The sequence below is a fragment of the Carlito syrichta genome, unplaced genomic scaffold (assembly GCF_000164805.1).
Source record: "Carlito syrichta isolate Samal-C Ts95f unplaced genomic scaffold, Tarsius_syrichta-2.0.1 Scaffold303987, whole genome shotgun sequence".
NCBI classification, from domain to species: Eukaryota; Metazoa; Chordata; class Mammalia; order Primates; family Tarsiidae; genus Carlito; species Carlito syrichta.
In genome coordinates, this window is record NW_007248083.1 from 842,502 (window position 1) to 866,553 (window position 24,052).

General features: G+C 36.9%; 1 protein-coding gene across 1 annotated transcript in view; it reads right to left on the minus strand.

Annotated features, from left to right (window-relative positions):
- Window positions 1–24,052, minus strand: part of RBMS3 (RNA binding motif single stranded interacting protein 3) — a 454,630-nt gene that overhangs the window by 100,242 nt on the left and 330,336 nt on the right. Inside the window, exons 6-7 of the mRNA XM_021713015.1 lie at window positions 17,938–18,034; window positions 15,634–15,684 (exon numbers count right to left, since the gene is read on the minus strand). Coding sequence (XP_021568690.1) covers window positions 15,634–15,684; window positions 17,938–18,034 — 148 coding nt within the window. The remainder of the gene's footprint in view (window positions 1–15,633; window positions 15,685–17,937; window positions 18,035–24,052) is intronic.

Genomic DNA, 24,052 nt, shown 5'->3' on the forward strand with positions numbered 1-24,052 from the left:
CTAGTATGATATCTCTATGGCAATAAACTGGAAAACCTAGAGGAAATGGATAAACTCCTGGGAAGCTACAACCTTCCAACATGGAACAAGGAAGAAATAGATAACCTGAATAGATTGATAATGAGCAATGAAATTGAATCAGTAATAAAAAATCTCCTCCCACTCCCCCCCAAAACTCGGGGCTAAACGAATTCACAGCTGAATTTTATCAGACATGCAAGGAGAACTGGTACCAGTCCTACTGAAACTATTCCAGAAAATTAAGAGGAGGCTTTTCTCCCTAACTCATTCTATGAGCCCAACATTACACTGGTATCCAAATCAGGAAAAGACACACAAAAAATAAAACTACAGGCTATTTTCCTGATGAATGTGGATGCTAAAATTTTAAACAAAATACTAGCAAACCAAATTCAACAGAATATCAAAAAAATTATCCATCACAGATAAAATATTAGCAGATGACATGATTGTATACCTAGAAAATCCTAAAGACTCTTCCTGTAAGCTTCTGGACCTAAAAAATGACTTCATTAAAGTCTTAGGATATAAAATCAATGTGCAAAAATCGGTAGAATTTTTATACACTAACAACCCTCAAGCTGAGAACTAAATCAAGAGCTCATTCCCTTCACATTAGAGACACAACACACACACACACACACACACACACACACACACCCCTAGGAATACACCTAACTAAGGAAGTGAAAGATCTCTATAAGGAGAACTACAAAACACTGATGAAATAAATTGTAGATGACACAACAAACGAAAAAACATCCCATATTCATGGATTGAAAGAAGTAATATTGTTAAAATGCTCATACTTCTCAAAATAAGCTACAGATTCAGTGTTATTCTGATCAAAATGCCAACTTTGTTCTTTTCATACGAAGAAAAAAATCTTAAAGTTTATATGGAATAAAAAAAGAGCAAAATAGTCAAAGAAATTCTAAGCAAAAAGAACAATTAGAGAGGCATCACACTGCCTGACTTCAACTACTACTATAAGGCTATAGTAACTAAAACAGCATAGTATTGGTACAAAAATTGACAAATGGACTAATAGAACAGAGCAAAGAACCAAGAAATAAAACCACATTCCTTCAACCAACTGATCTTTGGCAAAGTCTACAAAAATAAACAATGAAAAAAGGACAATCTACACAATAAATGGTGCTGGGAAAACTGGCTAGCCATATGCTGAAGAATGAACCCGGGTTCCTATCTTGCACTATATACCAAAATTAACTCAAGATGGATCATAGACTTACATGTAAGACCTGAAAATATAAAAATCCTAGAAGAAAACCTAGGAAACACTTTTCTGGACATTGGCATAGGCAAAGAATTTATGACAAGGACTCCAAAAGCAATTACAACAAAAACTAAAACAGACAAATAGGATTTAAACTAAAACTCTTCTGCGCAACAAAAGAAATTGTCAATAGAGTGGACGGAAAATAGAAAGCATAAACAGAGTAGAATAGAATACTTGCAAATTACATCTCAGACAAAGGGCTAATATCCAGAATCTACAAGAAACTCAAACAACTCAACATAAAGAAACAAATAGCCCCATTAAAAAGTGGGCCAACAACATGAATAGACATTTCTCAAAAGAAGACACACAAGTGGCCACCAAAATATGAGAAAATACTCAACATCATTAATCATCAGATAAATACAAATTAAAACCACAATAAGATATCACTTCACACAGTCAAAATGACTATTATTAGAAAGTTAAAGACCAACAGATGTTGGTGTCATTGTGGAGAAAAGGGAATACTAATTCACTGTTTCTGGGATTGTAAACTAGTTCAACCTCTATGGAAAACAGTGGAGATTTATCAAAGAATTAAACATTGAATTACCATTTGACCCAGCAATCCTAATACAAAGGATCTACCCAAAGTAAAATAAGCCAATATATAAAAATGATACCTGAGTCATATGTTTATTGTAGCAACCTAAGTGCCCACCACCAACTGACTGGATTTAAAAACACGTCATACACACACACACACACACACACACACACACACACACACACACACACGTATTTTTAAAGACAGTTTCACTCTGTCATTTAGTCTGAAGTGCAGTGGCATGATCATGGCTTATTGCACCCTTGGCCTCCTAGGCTCAAGTGATCCTCCTGCCTCAGCTATCCGAGTAGCTGGGGCTACAGGCGTGCATCACCACACCAGGTTCATTTTTCCATATTTTGTAGAGACAAAGTCTCTCTTTGGTGCCCTGGCTGGTCTCAAACTCCTGACCTCAAGCCTCTTGTCTCAGCCTCCCAAAGTGCTGGGATTACAGGCATAAGCCACCATGCCTGGTCTGTGTCTTGAGCTATTCTTTCTTTTTAAAGGGTGATAGTAAAGTAACAAAAAACTACACACAGAAAGTATACATGCATGCTAAGCATACACACACACAAATATGCCCACACACTTTCACAGTATAGGAGTTAGAGTACTTTAACCGGTATTTCAGTTAAATTCAGTCTTTCTCTTACTGAATATAGAGACAGTTTGCATCTAGGTGTATCCCTATGTACTGTGGGATGCTATTAGGTCTAGCACTTGCCAGCTTCCAACCACCCTATCTGAGAATTCTTAAAATGTATTAAAACGTATTTTTGGATTTCAAAAGATTCTAGAATCACCGCTACTTCTAGATAGTCCTGTTCTTAGAAGTCAGGGATTTCAGTCAGCAGGGAATGTTCTCTCCAAGAAGTTTTCAGAAGCTCTATCTGGAAGATGAATATTACCTCCAACTTTCTTTTTATAGATGTGAAATGTCTTTTTATTTTTCCACACACATCAGTGACATAAGGTATTCTTTCAGTTTTTACACTTTCCAAGGTGAACCTAAATTCTAGAAAATACTGTTGAGATTGTCAGACTAATGAAAAATGTAAGAAAGTCTACCAGATTTGACCACATGGAAGTTGTCTTTCAGAAGACTGCAATTTACTTTCCAACCAAACCTTTTCCTCATTCCTTAACACAAACATTTCACCTGAGGCATGCTATTTGCCTCTCGGACCCGTCTTCCCCATGGAATCAACTTGAGACCCCTCCTATTCTTTTGTGTAAAATTGTACCGAAATGCTTTTTTTCTTTTCTTTTTAACACCACAAACACCACTCATCCGTTAAGGTCATGTTAATGTCATTATCCTTTCCTGTCCTTAACTGTTCATCGAAGTCTCTTCATTTTCAGTGTTATGTAATTGCTAAAAATTTGACCTGTATATTTTTAATTAAAATGTTTTACATGTATAAAAATTCTCTCTCTGATTATACTGCATGTCTTTAGGAAATATTATTTCCTATTTCCTCTTTTCCATTTGCAGCAATATCTAGAAGAATATCCTGTACATATTTTGTGCTTGAGAATACTTACTTGTTTATTACTTGTTGATTTGTTTTTCATTGAACCCAAGTTTCTCAATTTTGTAAGACGAAGAGTTAATAAAGAATATAGCTAAGGGCTCAGAGAAAAAAAGAATGAATCAAATGAGCATTTGAGGAATGTATTCCTTAAATTTCACCACAATGAAAACCATTAAAAAAAACCCATACATTTTTGAAAATTACAAGTTATTGATTACAGTTTGCTAATATCTAGAAATTTCTTATTAGGCAGTTGGCAACTGATTATTTTTACCTGTGCTATACTTAATTTAGACTCTATATGGCTTAAAAATCAACACCTAGTTACAGAGCAACTAATCATGCCAATCCAGTTAAGACCAGGACATTTCTTTTTTTTTTTTTTAATTTTGAGTAGGAGTCTCACTCTGTCGCCCAGGCTGGAGTGTAGTGGCATGTTCATGGCCACTACAGCCTCGATCTGCTGGGCTCAGGCAATCCTTCCACCTCAGTCTTTCGAGTAGCTGGAACTACAGGTATGCGCCACCATACTCAGCTAATTTTTTGGTTTACTGTAGAGACAAGGTCTTGCCAAGTTGCCCAGGCTAGTCTTGAGCCCATGGGATCAGGCAATCCTCTTGTCTTGGCCTCCCAAAGTGTTGGGATTGCAGGCATGAGTCACTGCACTGGCTGACCATGACATTTCACAATCTACCTGCTTTGATCATTTAGCAAGTAAACTATCATCCATGCAACAATCTGATATATTCCTCATGATCATATACAATATTTAAAAATTCTTAAATGGACTATAACGTTTTAGTCTCCTGACAACACGTCTGACAGTAGGAAAAGATTATTTCTTAAAACTTAGTTTTGTGAAGTAAATGTATATTTCCTCCAAAATCAAGACAGTCTTGCATATGAATTTTTTAAAATCTTCATAAATAGAGTCTTCTCATGCTATTTAAAATGGTTTCAGGATTTAGAGAAAAAGGACTCCTTCCAAATTAATTTTAGGGAAGACTTTGTCATTCTGATATACAAACCTAACAAAAATAGCAAACCTGGCTAGGCTCGGTGTCTCAGCCTGTAATCCCAGTTCTCTGGGAGGCCGAGGCGAGAGGTTTGCCTGAGTCCGTGGGTTTGAGACCCACCCGGGGAACTTGGCGAGACCTCGACTCTACAGTAAATCAAAAATAGCAGGGCATGGTAGTGAGTGCCTATAGTTCCAGCTACTTGGAAGACTGAGGAGGAAGGATTGCCGGAGCTGGGCAGATCGAGGCTGCGGTGGCCAGAAGTGTGCCACTGCCTCCAGCCTGGGTAACAGAGTGAGACTCCAACTCAAAAAAAAAAAAAAAAAAAAGCAAACCTAACAGAGAATATTACTTAATAATTTTATTAATAAAAACTTATGCCAAAATAATAAATAAGCCACTAACACATATAATCTATAAGTATACAATTTAAGAATATATCATGCCCAACCTGAATTCATGACAGAATTGTTCCACTTAAAAAATATATTAATAATTATAATTAATTACAAAAGTAATGGAAAAAGAAAAAAATAATAGCTTTTCAAAAGATCTTTGATTAAATTTGACATCTACACTTGAATAGGAAAAATAAACACTTCATCATGACATTCCCATTATGATAAATCAAGGCAAATATTCCAGTGCAACTGGGTCAGAAAATGGGTTATGAAATGTAAGTGTTTAAAATTTAGGTGTGGAAAATTAGATTCTTTTTGATGACATGGGAAAACTGAGAATGAACAAAATAATCTATCAGAGGCAATAAGGGAATTTAGGAGGACAGTTGCTTATAAAAATTGTTTTATATATGAAATAGAAGAACAGGTTAAACAGCACCATAAAAAAAAAATCAACCAAACATTTCTCAATGGAAGGATACCCTGCAGGGCAGTTCATCAGGAACAAGAGGGGTTAAAAAAAAAAAAATACTGGGCTAGACTAAGGGAACCTGAAAGGACATAATAACTAAAGATAATATGTGATCATTTTTTGATGGTTTCCTGGTTTGGGTAAACCAGCTTTCAAAAAGGACATTTTTGTTCTGTTTTAAAAAATTGATTAGAGAATATATATAATTCAATGACGTAGGAAGGTAGAAATTATTAACTGGAAACAGAAGCATTATGTGATCTCATTTTGATAAAAGATATGCATACATACATGTGATATACACTGTGTATGTGTAGATATAGATACATAAGTAGATACATAAAGAAATACAGATACATATTTAGAAATATATAACATTAGAAGGTAACTGTGGTAATTTTGGGGTAAGAGGATATTGATGCTTTATATTTTTATTTTCATTTATGTATATGTTCTAAATTTCAACAATATGTTTGAATACTGAATAGATTATTTTTAATTAAGATATGCACAATTAGTATAAAATTATTTTTCTATGCACCAAAGTGACCAGTGAGAAAATATAGTAAAATTTTTATAACAATAATGCTATGGTTTCAACGTGTCCCCTAAAAGTTCATGTGTTAGACAGAATGGGAAAAAATATTTGTCAACTGTGTATCTGACAAAGGTCTAACACTCAGGATCTGCAAGGAGCTCAAACGTGTCAAAAAGGAAAAAGCAAATAGTCCTGTTAAAAAGTGGACAAAAGAAATGAATAAGCACTTCTCAAAAGAAGACATATGAGCAGACAATAGATACATGAAAAAATGCTCAGTCTCACTAATTACAAAGGAAATATAAAGCAAAACCACACTGAGATACCACCTAACTCCAGTCAGGATGGCCATCATTAATAATACAAAAACAACAGATGCTGGAGAGGATGCAGAGAAAAGACGAAGCTTCTACACTGTTGGTGGGAGTGTAAACTAATACAACTTCTGTGGAAAACAATGTGGTGATTTCTAAAAGATCTGAATATTAACTTTCCATGTGACTCAGCAATCCTCCTTCTGGGAACATACCTGGAGGAACTCAAATCATTCTACAAAAAAGATACCTGTATACATATGATGTTTATTGCAGCACTATTCACAATAGCAAAACATAGAAACAACCATGCTGCCCATTGAAAGTGGACTGGATTAAAAAATGTGGTACACATACATGATGGAATATTACACAGCTATAAAGAAGAACAAAATTATGGACTTTGCAGCAACTTGGATGGATTAAGAGCCCATCATACTCAGTGATCTATCACAGACACAAAGAACTGAGCACCACATGTTCTCACTCATAAGTGAACCCTGAAAATTTATCATAGTACTACATGAAAGGGATTAGTAGTCGGGGAAACTGCGGTGGGGGTGGGGGATGGACCACATAACATCAACAAGGGTACCTGATCCCAAACCATGCAAAGTGAGGACCAACAGGAAGCCCAAACTTCATCTGTATGATATCAACTTATATACTTAATCCTGAATTGTACCCCACATCTTTAAAATATACAACAAAAATATGTAATTTTGAATAAATGTAGAAAATATTAAAAAAAATAAAAGTTCAAGTGTTAGAAACTTAATCTGTCCTTATGAGTGGATTAATATCAGCTCTGTCCTCTTGAATAGGCTAACGTTACTAGCATGACACTGGGTTTACTGTTATGGGGGTAGCTTTGTAATAAAAGTGAGTTTTCTCTGGTTCTTTTGTTTTTGGCCTCTTACCATATGTTCTCCTCCATCATGTTATGATGTAACAAGAAAGCCCTCATCAGATTTCTGCATCAAGCTTTTGGACTTCCCAGCCTCAAGAACCGTGAGTTACATACAATTATTTTCTTTATAAATGATCCAGTCTGTTTTATCAAATGAGCTAAGACATATAGTAACAAAAATATCAAGATGCCTAATTAAACATTAAATAAATGTATAAAACACATGAGGGGGACCCTCCCAACCAGAAATAATCTATAAAAAATTGTGTATTTATTCTTACATGTTTAAACTTCAGTCACCTCCAAAGTACTCTATGTTTGATGCAATACACATATCAAGATGCTTTTTTCACGGCTCAGAACCGTTTTTGAACTTGCCAACTTTGATGCTTTTTAGTGCTTCTGCCAGTTGTTGTTACCTCTCTTCCACATCGGCAAAACGTTTCCCTTTGAGACACTTTTCATCAGGAATACAAAAAAAAAGACACTCAGAGCGAGATCGGGTGAATAGGGAGGGTGGGACATGAGGATCATGCTGAACAAGCAGTGGTGTGGACAGGTGCGCTCATAAATCACCCATTATGAAGTGAGCAAACATGTTGAAAAGAATCTCCAAAATAAATACATAAATAAATAACTGAATCTAGACACAGTCCTTTACAACATTAGTCAGTACACTGATGCTGATGGATTCCTAAGATGCTTACCTAGCAGGGGAAGCTTTTACTACAAGGAACCCATCCTCCAAAAGATAATTCCATTCTTTTTGGGGGGGGGTTAGTCCTTGTGTATGAAGGAAACTTCTATAATTTCTTAAGAAACCCCTCAAACACAAAAGAATTCTGGAGCAACGGCAAAATATTATTTCTGGATGGAAAAATTCAATGTTGAAAACATGTATTCTGCTGGGCTCGGTGGCTCAGCCTCTAATCCCGCACTTTGGGAGGCCGAGGTGAGTGAATTGCTTGAGCCCACGGGTTCGAGACCCACCTGGGCAACTTGGCAACACCTCATCTCTACGATAAATCAAAAACTCGCCGGGCGTGGTAGCGCGTGCCTGTAGTTCCAGCTACTTGGAAGGTTGAGGCGGAAGGATCGCCGAAGCCCAGCAGGTGGAGACTGCGGTGGCCGGGTGCGGCCACTGCACTCCAGTCTGGGTGACAGAGTGAGACTCCAACTCAAAAAAAAAAATAAATAAATAAATAAATAAAAGATATAGTCTTAAATTTCCCACTAGCTAATACACAGTTCAAAGTGACACCAATCAAAATTTCAGTAAATTTTTAACTTGATAAAACACTATTAAAATTTGTTTAAAAATGTAAACTAGTTAGACAAATTCTTGAGAAACAAACAAAAAATAATGTTGGGGACTGGTCCTACTAGTGTAGTAGGTATTGAAAAGTTATAGTAATTAAAATAGAGTAACAATTTTAAAAAATAGATGAATAGAACAAAATAGAGTTCAGAAATAGACCTAATGGTAAAAAAGAGTTTTATACTATGATAAATACTGGCATAAAATATGATATCAGTGGAGAAAATAGAGATGGCTTATTTGGTAGAATTTGCTATGACAATTGGCTACACATTTAGTTTAGGAAGAAAAAAACTTGGATCATAATCTCATCTCATACTATAAAATACACTTCAAAAGTAACAAATTTTTAAAATAAAATGTACTATAAATACAATAAGAAAACAGATGGTGTTTTCAATCCTCGAGTGATGAAGGTATTTTGCATGGATTCCATATGCTCTAAAACAGGGGTTGTCAAAATAGAGCCTGTGAGCCAAATGCGGCCTCACCTATCTCTGTAAATAAAGTTTTATTGGATCTCAGTCATGCTTGTCATAAAGGTATTGTCTATGACTGCTTTCAAAATAACTTATAGACCTGAGTAGGTATAACAGAGAACACGAAGCTCACAAAACTGAAATAGTTACTGTTTGACTTTTTACAGAAAACGTTTGCTGACCGTTGTTCTAAAAAGAAAGACCAATAAATTTAAATGCATGAATACTAAAAATCTTCATGACAAACACCATAAAATTAAAATTCAAAGGAAGCTAGGAAAATATCTAAATTATTTATGACTTACTAATTGTAATAAGATCTTTTATAAACAAAAAGATCAATGCTCCAAAAGAAAAAAAAAATGAGCACAGATAATCAACTTGAAGTTCAAAAATGAAATAAAATCATTCAATAAGTATGGAAAAAGGTAACTCAACTCCTATAGAACTCAGAAATAAAAATAAACCATCAGCGAGACACCATTTTCTATTTACCATATTAACCAAGTATTGAAAACTTGAAATCACCCTGTGTTGAGGACATACAGAATGAAAAGTTGCTTTTGAAAATTCATGGGATGCATGTTTACTACAGCACTTATCACTACAGCGAAAACATGGAACCATCCATGCTGCCCATCAAAACTGGACTGGATAAAAAAATGTGGTACATATACAAGATGGAATATTATGCAGCCATAAAGAAGGACAAACACATGAACTTTGCGGCAACCTGGATAGATATAGAGTCTATCATATTCAGTGATATATCTCAGAAACAAAGAACAGAGTACCATATGTCCTCCCTCAGAAGTAGACCTTGAACAATTATCACAATACTGTAAGAAAGGGATTGGCAGTAGGGGGAAACTGCCAGGGGAGGTGGTGGGGTAGGATTGGCCACAGTGGGAAACTGCCGGGGGAGGAGAAGGCACACCTCATCAACAAGGGTAACTGCATAATGAACATCTGTATATCTAACCCTGAGATGTACCCCACATCTTTAAAATTAAACATTTTTTAAAAATGCAACTAGACGATAGTATATGTGAAATTTTAAAATGCATATATCTTTTGTGCCAGCAATTTTTCCTATAGCTATTTTCTCACTAGTACTCAACGTTACAGTCTTGAGTTTTAGAGCAAGTAGTAGAACCAACTAAAACAACTATGAGTAGGAAACTAGATAAATACCTCTGGTACATTTATACAATGGCATATTATGAAGTTATTAATCAAAACTGATATGGATCTAGATGTGACTCATAAGTAATGACATTCAGAATAGTCTATTATTGAGGAAAAATAAAGCAAATTGCAATACGCTATTTGTAATCTTGCTTATATATTAAAAATACACATTTACACACAGGCACATGTATACTTTCACATGCATAAAAATTGACTGGGTGGGGATATATGAATTTGTTTACAAGGTGTACTTCTGGAGAATAGAAATGACAAGTGAAGAGATGCTTAGGTGGAAAATCTTTTATAATCTACACACTTCGAATCATAAGTCTGGAATTTCATGGTTTAAAGTTATTTATATGATAGTCACCTAAGATTATTTCTGAAAAATCACTGTAGAATTTTGAAGTTATATTTGACAATGGCAAAACCAGTATTGCTTTCTAGTAGTAGTTAGGGCATTCAGGAGACTTGCTGTGAAATTTTTTTGTTCATATTTACATTATCCTCCTAGTATATTGAAAAGAAAGTGACACTCAACAGAGATTGTCTTTCCTAAGGTACTTCTCATACATTTGAATTCTCTTCTGGTAGAAATAGTATATATAGTTAGAGTTGCTGCTGTTGTTTGGTTTTGCTTTTTTGCTACTTAGTTAAAAAAAAAAGATTTGGCCCATATGCATATATGGTATATATACCATATATCCACACTTAAATATTACCCATATATATATTAACCAGGTTTATTCCTTAGATAGCAAAAAAATTTTGTACTATCTTTAAAATATTGAAACTATGGGGTTTTTTTGCTCAGTTTAGATATTGAAAATAAAAGGGTCATATCTAAAAACCTTGCTTTCGGCCGGGCTAGGTGGCTCAGCCTGTAATCCCGCGCCTTTGGGAAGCTGAGGTGAATGGATTGCCCGAGCCCGCGGGTTCGAGACCCGCCTGGGCAGGCGAGACTTCATCTCTACAATAAAATAAAAAATTAACCAGGTGTGGTAGCGCGCACCTGTAATTCCAGCTACTCGGAAGGCTGAGGCGGAAGGATTGGCGGAGCCCAGCAGGTCGAGGCTGCGGTGGCCGGGAGCGGCCACTGCACTCCAGTCTGGGCAACAGAGTGAGACTCCAACTCAAAAAATAAAAATAAAAAATAAAAACCTTGCTTTCTGAACATAATTCTAATAACCTTTTCAAATTTGGTGATAATACCTTTCAGAATACACGTCTGCAAATTTGAAGGGCACAAACTCTAAAACTAGGCCTTAGGCCTTACCTGTTTAAGGGCAAAGAATGACCAAATGAAATATTCTGGGGCTTTCTTAAACAGCCTTGTTGAAGAGAAGCAGTTTATATGTACTCTTCAGCTGTAAACTTAGGGTTTATTAATCATAAAAATTATAATTTAGTCATGCATGGCAACAAATCATCTACTGATTCAATAAGGGCATCTTGTCTTTCTTAGACTACTGTAATTAGATAACCAACTTGTAATTAAGTAAAAATGAAAGCTGACCTTTCTCCTTGAGATGATATAACACTAACCACACGAAGAACAGAAGATTTATGATTCGAATGAGCCTAAATAGAATTTAAGGGAATGGAACTCTGCTTCCTCTTGGGAGCTATCATCTTCTCTCCTTGTCAGTAGCACAGATGTAACAAAATGTCCGATGTATTGGAACATAAGAATTTCAATTGTGTATTCATATGACATTCCAATGTGACATGCCATTCCGTAGAGTAGAGATTCGATGCAATCCATCAACTATTAAAATTCTGTCAGTGTAATGGTGAGATTTCAGCGTACAGAACTCTGCACTGAGATATAGAAACAAATAACCAATTGCATCGACAATGTCAGCATTTTTACTTTCTCACAGAAAAAAGGGAATTCCTAATTTAGTCTAACAGTACTGTCTCCTCAGAGTCTGTTCAGGTAAACAACAGAATGCAAACAGGGATGTCCTTGCTTCCCTAAGTGGGGTTTGGTGACTTCCCAGGAGATCCAATAAGGTCCTGGAGTCCAATGACAGAGATCTCTTTCCTTGCACAAATACCAGAATGACGGTTATAACCTGTGAGAGCAGACTTTTATCCCTTCTTCCCAGATTATTTTTCTAAATCTACAAAAAGGCACATCTCACGCTACTTGGAAAACTAAATCTCCAAAGAAACAAGCTCAAAGAGCAAATTTCAGTACGAGGCGCTTATGTTTTCTGTTCTCTCATACCACCTTTACTGTTCCGTTCCCTTCTCTGGGTCATTTCATTTCTCGCTTACCAGTTGTCATCCATTCAGTTCAACCATTCATCAACCCTAGCAAAGAGACCAAGGACACTGTGCTCTCCTTTAAACTTCACCGGAACACTGTTTTCTCTTGATACAAACCTGATTGAGATCGTAGGGCCCTTCAAGTCAAGCCTGAGAGGGAACCTGAAAGACTTCTGGCCTAGGTGATGTATGAGGCTCTCACTCAAGGGTCATTGTGCATGCATGGTGATTGGTGAAGTACACACCTCTACAAGGAGAGCTCATACATGATTTTTTTTTTTTAATGAGGAAAAAGAAAACGTGACAGAGAAGAAAAGTTGCAAGCAAACTGGAATTCTGGACAACATATTTGAGATGTGGCTATCGACACTTTGAATTTATTTGTAAAATAACTAGAGTGTTACTGGTAGTGGAGGTATCCAAGGTGTGCTTTTTAAACTATTAAGTGCTGAATGGTTTAGAAAGTAAGTGAAATAAATTCGAATGTAAGCAATTTGTCTTGTTTATGACCACAGAGGCCCTCTCCACCAAACTCATTAGCAAAGAATGTTAAATATGCATGATGAATGTGGTAAAAATGACTGATTTTCAACAAAGTTGCTTATTCTCAACTTTCTTCTTATAACAACACTCATTTTATATAATTGGGCTAATCAAGCATAATGAGAATTCTACTATATAATTAAAAAATAATAGTAATTTATCGAGCCTTTGCTATTTGCCAAGAAGTATCTTAAGAGCTTTAATACCTTATTTCATTTAGTGAACAAAACACATAACTATCTAGGTATTATTATGTCCATGTTACAGATGAGGAAACTGTGGCTCAGAAAGCTTAAGTAAATTGCCCAGCACCCATAGCTAAGAAGGATTTCCTGTCCCAGTGGGACTAATCAAAAATCCATGCCATTAGTGATCAAGATGCTCATTCATTCTTCTCAGATCCGAGCATTTTGTTTCTGGGCCTTAGATGGCTTGAGTATTTTTATATTTTAATATCTTAAAGTGATTGATTAATTTAACCCTTACTTGGATGATGAAACTAAGTTACTTATGCAATATGGACAATCAGCAAAGGCTGTTACAGGGCAAAGATTGATGGTATAAGCTCTGTGTTTCCATGACACCGTTTTGCTGATTTTTCCATGTTAAAGATAACAAAGTGGTGGGTGGTCTAGCCACTCCTTTTTTTTCTGGGAATCTGTTCAGCCATAAACATTGCATTTTAAACCCAGCCGTCTAAGCTCAAACATGATGTACAATGTAGTCGTGGGAAGTGATATGACAGCAGTGAAAAGCAACCACAGCAAGGAAAAATCAAGGAAGTAAATTAAAGCCCGTGTGCATAGACACAGACACACAGACACACACACACACACACACACACACACACACACACACACACACACACACACACAGCCATCTATTGCTAGAGAAGATGTTTGAGGAAATAATACATGCAAACATGGGCTAAAGCTGTGCTGGGATAGAGAAGGAGGTATATAAAGAACTTTACAAAAGTTCTAAGTGACACCTGAAATAAAGACCTATACCACCATCTTCTCTTCTCCTCACGGATCTAGAAGCACTGAAGAATCTTACGTAATTTGACATCTGGTAAAATATTCAGATCTTGCCAGATGTGCATTCTTTTTGACCACAAAGAGATGGTGCTGAACCTCAGTGTGAGGACTAAGTTAGCATTCATGCACTATAGATGAACACATTATTTTTTTAGAAGGTGGTTGTTTCCTTCTAGAAAGTCTCCTCTTTAGAAACTGGCAGGACTTCTTCCCTTTTCCTGTGTTGGCTTGGTCTGTGCTATGCTATATATTGGTTTGGCAGCACATACTGAATTTTACCTTATGACTTGGACAGAAAAGTGTAGCCTGGATTTGCTGCATATTGGTATGATTTATAGAACATAGACCAGATGAACTCAGAAAGCCCCCAAGGTGTGTAAATAATAGTAAAGCAAGGGATTTGCAAAGTATGCTCTAAAGTTCTGCTGTAGTAAGCTGCAAACATTTTACTCTTTAAATAAAAAACAAACTATTGAAATGTTAGGAGCATGGAAAGTTCCTTATTTAAAAAAATAAGATGGAAAAAGCTTAAATGTGAAAACCAGATTCTCTGATTCCTTGAGTCCAGGAAATAGATGCCTGTGTATTTTGTTTCCTGATCTTTAACATGTATCACCTTATTTAAATGTATCTTCTGAAAAGGTTGAAATGTAGCACTGCTTCTACTTTGTACAACTAGCATATTCAATAATAATAAGGCTAGTGGTAATAATAATACATAGCTGCCATAGTTTTTACATTGTCTTCACTTATGTTCTCTCATTTACTCTCTCTCTCCCAATAACACTGTTAAGTATGGTGACAGAAAAGGAATCAAAGGCAGGGATGTGAGCAAACCCAGGAGAGTCAACAGAGACCTTGTCATACAACTTCTAGTCTGGGCTCTTTCCCTCGCATAAGTGCGTCGCTATCGAAATCTCTATCTTGTATTTCTATAGAACTAGAAAACCTGGAAGCCCTAGACAAAGATAAATTGAATCATTAGCCTTCAGTCTGGATTCTAATGTAATATGTCATACTTTTCACTTGGGATTCATGAAATATTGTGCCACAAAATGGGAAATCTAGCAAGTAGAAAATAGAGTGTGAATATTTTTTGGAAGACATTTTTCACTAAGGAAAAAGAGAATGACTAGAGTTAGTTAACATAAAAATATTTACTCACCTCTCTATCTATCTATTTAATTCCAGATATTAGTAGACAACTACCTTCATATTTGAAATATATTGTTTTAAGTCAACATTTGACCATGATACTCAAAATTGTACCCAAAGCACATCAGGCACATCAGACTGTGGCCAAAGAAAGCAAAGCATAATAGAAGAAGGGAAACAAAAAGACTTTCCTCCTATAATAGATTTAATTGTCCAGACTTCTGCATGAAGCAGAAATTCCTCATTCGCTAGAAATGGTAGCCCTCAGCTTAGAAAGTTGACTGCCATTTCCTCCAGTAAAGTTTCTCTCTCTCTCTCTCTCTCTCTCTCACTCATTGTCACTCTCGCTCTCTTACTCTCTCGCTCTCTTTATCTCTCTCTGTCTATCTCTGTCTCTAGCTATCTATTGTATGTGCTTTGGTAGAACTTCAGAAACAGCTTTTTATCTGGAATATGGCTGCCTGAAAGACTTACAAAATAAAACAAAAGCTTTACCCCAAAGCTTCTATGCATTCCAAAAGTTTGCACTTGGATAATAGAAATATTTAGCCTCAGGTGACTGAGATCACTTACTGTTGGTTGCATAACGTATGGCGGATGAGGCATCCATGAAGTACTCTGGACCTATGCATCAAACAGCATTTATTAGCACAAAGCAATCACAGAGAGAACTCGGTTCTTGCGTTCAGTGGAGTCACACTAGGTCATAAGAAAGTGGAGTCCATCTGACTTCACGGCTACTTAGTGCTCAAAACCAGGGTTAAAAAGGGAGTTCTTGGACCTGATTAATTTGGTCCCTGATACATTTTAAAACCATTTCCCAATTCAGTGGAGCTGGCTTCAGTGCCCACATGGACCAGGATGGGTCTTGGAGCATATTTTGAGGTTAGTTTTGAAGACAAAATCTTACTTAGGAGGCCTCAGAGACCATTTGGAAGTCAACTCCAGGGATGCTTTGGCAAGTAGTGAAGAAAGCAAGAGTTGACTGCTAAGACTTCCTCTTTTTCTGTCATTAGTTGAAACTTTGAAAGCTCTTGTGATTCCATCTTTGAAATATATTCAAGTGGAAAAGTTGTGGTAAGAACTGAAGAGATAACCAGAAATTTGAGGGACTGATTTGGACTAAGCCCAAGTTAAGCAAGTTGGTAATTTTTTCTCTTGTAGTAATTGTTATAATAAATACAAATGAGTATTTCAGCCAGCCAACTATTCTTTCATGTACCATGTGTCAGCCAAATGAGAAAGTCAGCCTGTATAAACTGAATGTCACATGGAGAACCCTGAAGATTTTGTTTTTTAATATATTCACACCAACAAAATTGCCAATACACCTTGGATTAAAAACAAAAAAGTGGTGAAAGGCAAGAATCAACAACAAAGAAAATTGCTCTAATCCCTTTTTTGAGAAAAGAGAGCTAGAGTTAAATTCCACTTATGAACCCTCCCACGTAAAATCACTTTTCTGTGAATATTTTATTCATGTCACTGAAGTGCTCTACACTGTGGCTTAATGGGTGGTCTTGGCTGTAAGAGAGGCCAAGATTAGAAAAAAAGGAAACACACACACGCGCACACACACACAAACACATTATAACAAGGCAGGCCTGCAGGAAGAACAAAAACTGAACAGCACCTGCACTTAGCCTCATGGGTCCCAAGGAAAGGCAATTAAGAAATCAGCCATTCTGAGACCCTCTAATGCAATTCAAACAAAAGTCTACCCCGTTTGCCCATGGACATGTTCAAGAGTCTAAGTGCAGAAAAAGAATAAAGTGATCTGCTTCAGGGGAATCAGTTAAGAAAAAATGCTTATAGTCTCAAGTTGGATGCTCTGACAGCTGGGACATTCTGAAATGAAATATGTAGTGGCTAAATAAGGTGAAAATTCCCTGAATAAAGACCAGGCGGCAACATTACAGTTTGACCCATCGTAAAATATCCACCCCACCATCTGCAAGGAATAGAGAAGCACAGGCATGCACTCATTCGCGCTCTCTCTCTCTCTCTCTCTCTCTCTCTCATTTTTCTTTCTCTTTAGACTTTTAATAAGTGACACTAGATACATTTTTCCTACATGTAGCATTTATGAGGCATTACCTAATTGTAATTGGAAGAATTGTTTAAAAATAATGTCAGGTGAAGAGGAGCAGAGAGGAATATCACATATTTAATAACTCAAGGGAATAAGATAAAGGAGTATTTTTTTTTTTTTTGAGGGAGGAGTGTATTACAATCTACCTGTGTACTTGGAATTAACGGGTTACCACAACTGGTTTAAGACACATGTTGACTCTCAGATTTTCCAACATTTCAACATGTGGAAGCCCTGAGGTCTCTTTTGGTCTCTCTGGAACTGAGAATGAAGTAAGAGAAGGGTGTAGGAACTTTTTATCACTTTAATAATCTCCCCTATTTCTTGGGAAGTATGATTTAACATCGATCTGTGTAGCTTTCCCGGGACAACCATGACAGAATGAGATGACAGTGATAAAATATCTTGGAGTGAGTGAAGGAATTGCTAGAAATGTGCTTTCAGAAAAGACACGAGAGGGAACGTGAACAACCAAAATAACAGACAACAAACAAAATAATTTCCCAGTGGTAAGAGAGCTGTATTAATGTTGGTTGGAAAGTAGCATAATCATGAAAACTCAGCAGGAAAAATGAAAAGCACAGTGGATTTTATTACTCAGTGAATTGATGCAAACAGGCCCTTGAAAGTAAAGGCTCATTCATAACTTGCACGATATTATATTAAGATGTGACTGAAGTGAATGAGGAAAATTTTTCTATTAATTCTACTGTGTCCTTTTTGCCTCTAAATAGAGTATTACTGGCAAGGAAGACTCTCCTAAGGTGCAGGTAAATCGGACATACCTGGTATGTGGAGACAGGGGAAGCAGCAATGAATGGCGTGATAGATGTCTGTGGAATCATGCGGTTGGTTGCAATACTGTACGGTGAAGAATAAAATCTGCAAACAGAAAACAAAAAAAAGAAGATTCATGAAGCTGCTGCATGCCTGGCCGCTAATCAAATGCTACCAAGCTCCTCTGGGAAAGACAGATTTCCACCCGCAGGTTTTTCCACCAACTGTTAACAGAAGCATCCGAGAGATTTACAGCACCTGATTCCACTAAGAGAAATAAGTTGTTCCAGACAAAATGACAACTTTGAGTCAGCTTATAATATTAGTCACACAAAATCTCTCCTTTGCCAGGTGCACGTAATAGTGTCTCCAACCAACTAAAGGAGAAGAGCACGGGAATCATAGTCACAAAAAAAGAAGAAAAAAGGCAATGCCATCTCGAAAGCTCTTCTATAAAAGGCAACAGGAAAACACCAGGCTTTATAAAGGTGGCTGGTGTTACTTACACATTCAGGAATGGCATCTATCTCTTCATCTAGGACATAGGGTCAGTTTCTAGAAAGTTCTGGATAATGTATGCTAGGCGTGGGTCCATATCTTCATGCAGAAAATACTTTCCTCATGAAGAGAGAATAAGGAGGACAATTTGTGCCTGGGTTGGAATAGGAATATTTTCTGGATTCAATCAAAGCACTGGTGGAGATACTGGACCCGTATGATGTACTTCTTGTAGACTTTGTAAAAAGCACTGAATTTTCTAGTTCTCCAGAGCCCTTCACCGAACAATTAGAGAATAATTCTGGCCAGGATCAAGAATCCACAAGTCAGGGAAGGAATGATCATTTTGAAGATCTACTGAAGAGTAGCTCTTGGATGTGAAAAATCAGTGACATGCCTATCTCTGCTCACTATGAGTTACCTGGTGTTCAAAGATATTGTCAGAATTTTAAGTCATGCTTTCCCCTTCATATCTCACTGGTAAGTGAAAGGCTAGAGTGGCCAGCCATAGAAGAGACAAAACTAGGTTGCCTGAGATGAGGTATGTCAGTGATATGAGAATAAATTAGAAAAATGCATATCAGAGATAATGGCATCTTTTAGCGAAACTCAGTTACTGTTTTTTAAATAGTATGAAAGAAGCTGAAATTTGATGGATGAAGTCTTCATCAAGCCTCAAGGTTTTTTTATTTGTATTTGTTTTAAAGACAGAGTCTTGTTCTGTCATCCAGGCTGGAGCGCAGTAGCATGGTAGTTGCTAACTGCAGCCTCGAACTCCTGGGCTCAAGCAATCCTCTTGCTTCAACATCCCAAAATGCTGGATTTACAAGTGTGAACCACTGCATTTAGTCTGATATTTTTAACAGAGAATTTCATGGGTTACTTTTCTAAGGAAGCATCCATGAGTGTCCCATTGAATATAAGAGAACTAGAATTCAAGGTTTCTGGGATTCAAGAAGTAAGTTCTTCAAGCTTAGATTACTGTAAACGACTTCAAGCAAGAACTGTAGTCTTATATTAAACTCTTAACAAGGATTTTATAAGGGCATACTCTTTTAGTTTAAAAAAAGTATAGACAAAAAAAATATGCTATTATATGTTACATCTTTACTGTCCATACCCACCAGACCCCAGAATTTATGGTAGTGAAGTTTTAAAAAAAGACATTGATGACACACCTTTTAGAATAGTAGCAGCAAAAGGGGTAATACTAAGTAAAAGGAAAGAAGGACAATACTAAATGCTGACAAAGACGCAGAGAAAGTGGAACTCCCACTCATTGCTGGTGGGAAAACCATTTTAGAAAACAGCGTGTCACTCTCTTACAAAATTAAACATACATATATTGTATGCTCCAGGCATCTCATTTCTCAGTACTAACCAAAGATAAATAAAAACTTTTGTTTACTCAAAAACCTTAATGCAAATGTTTGTAACATATTTATTCATACATGTCCCAAACTGAAAACAACCCAAATGTCCTTCAATGGCATCAATAATCAAGCAGTGGTGCATCCATGCAATGAAACACTAATTAACAATAAAAATAAAATTACTATTGATACTTTCAACATGATGAATCTTAAGTAACTTATGCTAAGTGAAAGAAGTCAGATTCAAGAGGCTATGTACTAAATTCCATTTCTATCACAATAGGGAAAAGGCAAAACTATAGAGGGGTAGAAACAGGTTGATTTCAAAGGAGGATGAGGGAATTTGGGGAGGGGATGTAACTGTTCTATATTTTGATTGCTATGGTGACTACATGATTTTGTGTCTGCTTGTAGGAGCTATAGGATTGTGCACAAAAGGAGTGAATATATTCTGTGTAAGTTATACTTAATAAACCTGACTTTTAAAAAATATAACTACTACATAAGAAAGCATCCGTCCTTCCACCTTAGAGAGATTATTGAGCATTCATTCTGTGCACCGAAGTTGGCCAAGACTCTAAAACACCCTGTAACGTTTATCTGTGTAGTCACTGAAATAGTACCTTATTTGTAAATTAATCAGTCTAAAACCCTCCGAAGCTTTTCCATTGCAAGAGAACAAAATTTGCACTCCTTGCATTGACCAGCACAATCGGGCTACTGCCTACTTCTGATATGTTTCCTATTCTTTCCCTATAACCAACTCAAGTCCAGTCACACTGACTTCCTTCTGTCCCATGACTCCCATCTGTCCACTGAACTTGCAGTTCTATCTAGAATGCTTGCTTTTCCAAATATTTATAAGCCTAACTCTTTTTCATTTTCAATCTCACTCAACTGTCCGTTCTTCAGAGAGGCCTGTCGCTAAATTAGCAACTGCTGTCTCTGCCCCAATTGTTCCCTATCCTTTTTTTTAAAATTTATTTTTATCGCTCTCATCACTATCTGAAGTATTAATTAAAAAAAAACTCTTTGTGTATGTTATGGACTGAATGTTTGTGGCCTCCCAAAATTCATATATTGAAGCCCTAACCCCTTATGTGGCTATATTGGGAGGTGGGTCTTCTAAGAAAATAATTAAAGTTAATTGAAGTCATAAGGGAGACCTTGGTGGGGTAGGATCAGTGTCCTCATGGAAGAGACATCAGAGGGCTCATCCTGGCTGTTCTTCCTCACATGCATACACCAAGGAAAGGTCATGTGAGGACACAGCAAGATGGCAGCTATCTACAAGCCAGGAAGAAAGCCCTCATCAGAATCTGCCAGAACCTTGATCTTGCATTCAGGACTACGACAAGATACATTTCTGTTGTTTAAGACACTAAGTCAATAGGACTTTGTTATGGCAGCCTGAGCTGACTAATACAATATATTTACTAATACAATATATTTTCTAGAAAAAGGGTTGAAGGCATATAAACCTTGTTGCCTAAAACAGAGTCTGAGAAGTAGTAGATACTTAATAACTCTATGTTGAATGAAGGAATAAATGCAGAGCACCTTATGGAATTCGGTGGTGATTATAGTACAGGATGGTCAATACCAAGATGGCAGGAGCATGGGCAATGAGTCCCTGAAACAGGAGGAAGACTAGGGAGGAGAGCCCAGAGAAGATGGTCCAATATTGCATATTTGTGAATGTTCAGTGGAAGCTCAACTAATAGTTGCTTTCTAAGCATGCAAGGGCATTTGTCACTCGGGAAAACAGTTCATTTCTATGAAAATCATGGTTTGCATTTAAAAATTCCCTTAGGTCCTTGCCAGATCTTATTTATAAGGCAGTGAATAAAAAAACTTATTTGAGGCTCATAATGACATGAGAGGCACCCATGACCACTCAACAAACAGTCCTTCTCATACACTATGCAGTGTTTTGGCTTTTGGAGAAACCCAGGTCCAGCCTCTTACAGGGACAGAAAAAACCACACATCACATTTTGGCATGGCTGGTCTATTTTGTAAAATATACCAATTGGAGTATTAAAAATGAAAGCAATAAAGATTGGATTGACAGGCAGAGTTTACAGGAAATTCTACAGGGAAAACAGAGAGCAGAAACATAAAGAAAACAACCAAGTAAACTGATACTAGCAAAGGGAACCCTTGGGGGGAAATTTAATGCATTTTTGTTCTATCTGTTCTAATCCTATCCATCAAACAAGAATTATATTTCATACTTCCCAGCAAGTTCCAATACTGTCATTCAAGTCAGAGAGTCATTTAGCACGAAAAATGTACTGGGAAGAACGGACTCAGCGCAGCACCTTGATCCCCTAATTCTGGTATCCTGAAATAAGCTCTTCTCAAGTCCAGACATAAACCAGATGAATTTACAGGAAACCCTTGCTTAAACCATGACAGGAGAGGCTGCTATTGCATCTGAGGCTTAGAGGAACCATATCTAAAGAAAATACACCAGACCAGACTCCAAAGAGAGAAAGGCAGAATGTTTCCCAATCTCTTAGCGATTTTTCAGTTTCTGCCATGTGTCCATCAGGGTGTGAAAGCACTTTCACACAGGGATCATGTGAAAAAAATAATCAGAAGCTTCAAATAAATACTTCAAGCAGAGGCATCACACCATGGGTGAACAGAAATAAGAAAACTAATGGAACTTTTCAGGCATAATAACAAAGGAAGATAACTCTAAACATGTGACTTTATGTTTTTGTATTTGGTAATGTATGCATTAGGCCTTCCAAATGCTGTTCAAAGAGACAGGGGATGAGATGTTTAACAAAATATTTTCTTGGGAATAATTTAGTCTTTTAAGCCTTAAGGGTTATTATTCTATCGCAATTCACATAGCATTATGTGCACACCAAGTGTGCGGTTTATATTTGGTCCAGTGGTTCTAAGTCACAGGTGATTGTGCCGCCCAGCAGACATTTGGTGATGTCTGGAGGCATTTTTGGTTGGCACAACTGGAGGAGGGGAAATGCTCCTGGCATCTATTGGGTAAAGGTCTGGAATGCTGCTAAACACGCTATAATGTGTGGGACAGCTCCCACAACAAAAATTATGTGGTCCAAAATGTTGTCAAGATTAGGAAACCTTGCCTTAAGCACAAGAGCTATTTACTTCTGGAGAGGTTTCTTTCACAAGAACAAAATACCAAATGCCAAAGTGGCTAAGCGAGCAAACTAAGTATGATCTGTAGAACTCTAAGCTGACCTTTAAAAAAATAATTTTTGAGGAATGCAAAATATGACTTGGTTTTCTAGATTAAAGGCAAGTGTCCTCCAGAAGCACAGAAATTTGCAAGTCTAGGTCACTAATAGGACATGATTTTGCCTGGAGGAAAGTCATCTTTAGGGGATTTGGCAGTCAGTAGTAATATAGTGAAATCTTATTTCACTGACAATGAAAATAATATGAATATATCAATAACCCCAGGGTAGAATTTTTTTTACTGTAGAAAAAACATACAAAATCCTATTTGTACACTGAAATAAACAGCACTGGCTTGTGTTTCGTGTCCACAGGCAATATTGTTAGAGTTGGAACCATGAATACCACCCTCAGGGTAACACAATAGCACAAGATTAACAAGTTATTGGTCATTTTTATTGTAATGCCAATGTATCCTTTACATTAGGTTCCTTAGGTTCTTTTCATAGTGTAATAAGATAAGGCTTCTGTATTGCTTAATATCAAATGCCCATATAAAACAGATGGCAAAACCAAAGCATAGAAAATATTATTTTTCACATTTCCAAGAATCCAAGAGGCTTTTACACAGCAGCTCTCAATGAAAAAGGGCACGGGAAAGATGAGATTTTGCATATGGGAGGGATTATTTCCCACCTCCAACATCTATATCTGAAAGAGATGGACTTTCATATTGGACTGCTAAAAAGTCAATATGGCAATAGTAATAACAAATTAGAGAGTTTCGCTGGATAGCTCTCAAAGAAGAGTGGACATTTTTATTCTTGTAAGTTAGCCTATAGTAAAAAGTACAAAGGTTTTTGCTTTTCTGGTGTGACACAGACACTTCCTCACTTTAATCTTCAAAGCCTTAGACAGAAGGGACATTGAACAAATTTTGTATTTTTTTTGAGTTGCTGTCTCACTCTGTCGCCCAGACTGGAGTGCAGTGGCCACTCCCGGCCACCACAGCCTCGACCTGCTGGGCTCCGGCGATCCTTCGGCCTCAGCCTTCCGAGTAGCCGGAATTACAGGCGTGATGC